Source organism: Penaeus monodon, chromosome 21 (assembly GCF_015228065.2).
Source record: "Penaeus monodon isolate SGIC_2016 chromosome 21, NSTDA_Pmon_1, whole genome shotgun sequence".
Lineage (NCBI taxonomy): Eukaryota > Metazoa > Arthropoda > Malacostraca > Decapoda > Penaeidae > Penaeus > Penaeus monodon.
In genome coordinates, this window is record NC_051406.1 from 31591413 (window position 1) to 31594158 (window position 2746).

Below are 2746 nucleotides of genomic sequence, written 5' to 3' on the forward strand. Positions count from 1 at the left end.
TGCCAGATTTTGAACTGTCTTTGCCGCTGTGTGTGCGGACACAGTATGTGTGCGCGAGCGTATATTGAATGTACACATATAGTGTATGCAGTGTGGTATAAAGCAGTTTCATGCATGTCGTCGCCTTTTGTGCACGTGATAGAAGGTAATTACCCTTTTTCATGTTAAATCAAATAATTAAATGGAGCATGGGGAATAAAATTCACCTTTGATGTAGGTATTAAATTAAAGCCAAAATTAATTTTTTACCTACCTTACCTACCAAGAAATGAATTTATCAATTCTATTGTTGATGTTTCATGTTGTAGCCATTATCCTGCAGTTGTGGGGCCTATTTAGTAGGTACCTCTGAAATTATTTTATTTCTAAAGTCTGTCGACTGAGCTACATGTAGGCCTAGGAGTCTGTCATATTTTTACTTTGCAATCAGTACAAAGTATTGCATTGCCTAGGCCTTTAAATGTGATGATCCTTTCTTCAAATGCGCCCATCCTGACCCTGTGTTGAAACTGCCACATTGTCTAATGGTGTTGTGGCACCAATTTTTTGTGCATCTCCGTGCAGTCTTGCTCAGGAAGAAATATGACTGTTCACTATATAGATTTGGGTTACTTGTAAGCCTAGGCTAAACTGTTGTCTACATTACAGGCATGGCGGATAGGGGTGAGGTTTCACGGTGGACTCGGCGTCGACGAGCAATCGCCGAGGTAGATGCAGAATTAGCAGTACATGCAGGCAGCCTCGTAAATTTGTTTTCAACACAGTGGAGTCTGAAGCTATTTTGCCTGGTGATGAAGTCATAATAGCTGATGACATCGACTGCGAGTCTGAGCATGAACATGATGTAACACATGATTCTGTTAGCACGGATCATGGTCTCCTTTTAGGGGATGATCTTCTTTCAGATGAGCTGCCCCGATCTTTGTCACTAACCAGTCTAGATTCAGAAGATGATGCTTCTAGTGACTACATGTTCAGGGGTGATTATGATCTGAATTATTTAGATGAAACTCATGACTATAATTCATTACTGGTGATGATGAAGATGGGAGTTGTCATGATAGCGCTGGTGATCTCAGAGATGAGCTACGTGTTTGGGCTAATCAATTTCAGATATCTCATTCTGCTCTGTCTGCATTGCTTGGAATTTTACAGTCAAAGCACCCAACCTTACCAAAGAATCCGCGTACTCTGCTGTCCACTCCTCCTGGTGTGTTAGTCCATAAAATGGCTGGTGGACATTACCATCACTTCGGGATAAAAACAGGCGTTGTTTCCAAACTTGAAGGCTACCGAAGCGAAGTTGAAAATATGACTTACATTAGTTTACAGATTAATATTGATGGCTTGCCAATATTCAAGAGTTCAGCGGGGCAATTTTGGCCAATTTTGGGCATGGTTGATAATTTATCACAGAAGGATCCATTTGAAATTGGTGTTTACTATGGGACATCAAAGCCAACTTGTAATGTTGCGTACCTCTCCCTTTTTAAAGATGAGCTGAATCAACTCTCTGAGACAGGCATCAATTGCTTTGGGATCAATTTCAGTGTCCGTCTTTCAGCATTAATATGCGATGCACCTGCTCGATCATTTGTAAAGGGTACTAAAGGCCATAATGGATACAATTCATGTGAAAGGTGCACTACTTCAGGAACTTGGTGTGGCAGAATGACATTCCCGATTCTTGATGCTCCACTCAGAGATGATGCAAGTTTTGATGCTCGGGATGATGAAGCTCATCACACAGGTTCTTCCCCATTAAGTGGTTGTCTGGGAATGGTTAGCCAGATACCTCTCGATTATATGCACCTTGTTTGTTTGGGAGTTAAGAGACGTCTGTTATTGCTGTGGTTGAAGGGTCAAAAAAGCAGCGCATTGGTGGAGCACAATCTCGTGAAATTTCTGGTCTCCTCGAATCTCTCAGCAGTGATGTGCCATGTGAATTTGCAAGAAAACCTAGGTCTCTAACTGAAATAGACCGTTGGAAGGCCACAGAATTCAGGCAGTTTTTACTGTACACAGGCCCATTAGTACTAGCTCAAAGCAAACTTGATGACAGTGTCTACAAACATTTCTTGTTGTTGTCAGTTGCTATGCGCATTCTCCTGAGTCCTGCATGTTGTGCTAATTCCAGAAATGATAGACTACTCAGAAGAACTTATTCTCAAGTTTGTTGAGTATTTTGGTGAGTTTTTATGGAAAGGAATTCTTGGTCTATAATGTCCATTGTCTAATTCACCTCCCACAAGATGCGAGGGTGTTTGGCAGTCTTGACAACATTTCATGTTTCCCCTTTGAAAATTTCCTTGGCAAGATAAAAAAATTGGTGCGCAAACCCTCTCAGCCACTTCAGCAAGTTGTCCACAGGCTCACTGAAAAAAAGTCAAAGACTTTAGTGCAGGTCACTGATGAAGGTCCACGATGCAGAAAATTGCACATCTTTGGTCCCATCCCGAATGCTATACTTCAAGGGTATCAGTACAAAGAATACATCTCCCTTGTGGAGTCATATCAACAGCCAAAGGAGATAATTGCATGGTGAAGAATATTGTGGTTTCCAAGGGAACAGAATACGTTGTGTTTCAAAAGTTTCGACATTCTGATAATTTCTTCGCTACCCACTGAATCTACAAATCTTGGTATTTCCCTTGTGTCCATGTTGAACTCATCTCTAGATTACACCCCTGTGGCAGACATTCAAATAAAGATGGTCCTTCTTCCTCACTCTTCTCAAGGTGATAAG

The 2746-nt window shown here is 41.4% G+C and overlaps 1 protein-coding gene across 1 annotated transcript; it reads left to right on the forward strand.

The window, feature by feature from the left end:
* The first annotated feature begins 1227 nt into the window (after positions 1 to 1227).
* On the forward strand, positions 1228 to 2545 carry LOC119586651. The gene is made up of 2 exons (XM_037935391.1): positions 1228 to 1934; positions 2173 to 2545. Exons 1-2 carry the CDS (start codon positions 1228 to 1230, stop codon positions 2543 to 2545), a joined length of 1080 nt encoding a protein of 359 aa, XP_037791319.1.
* Positions 2546 to 2746: the final 201 nt, after the last annotated feature.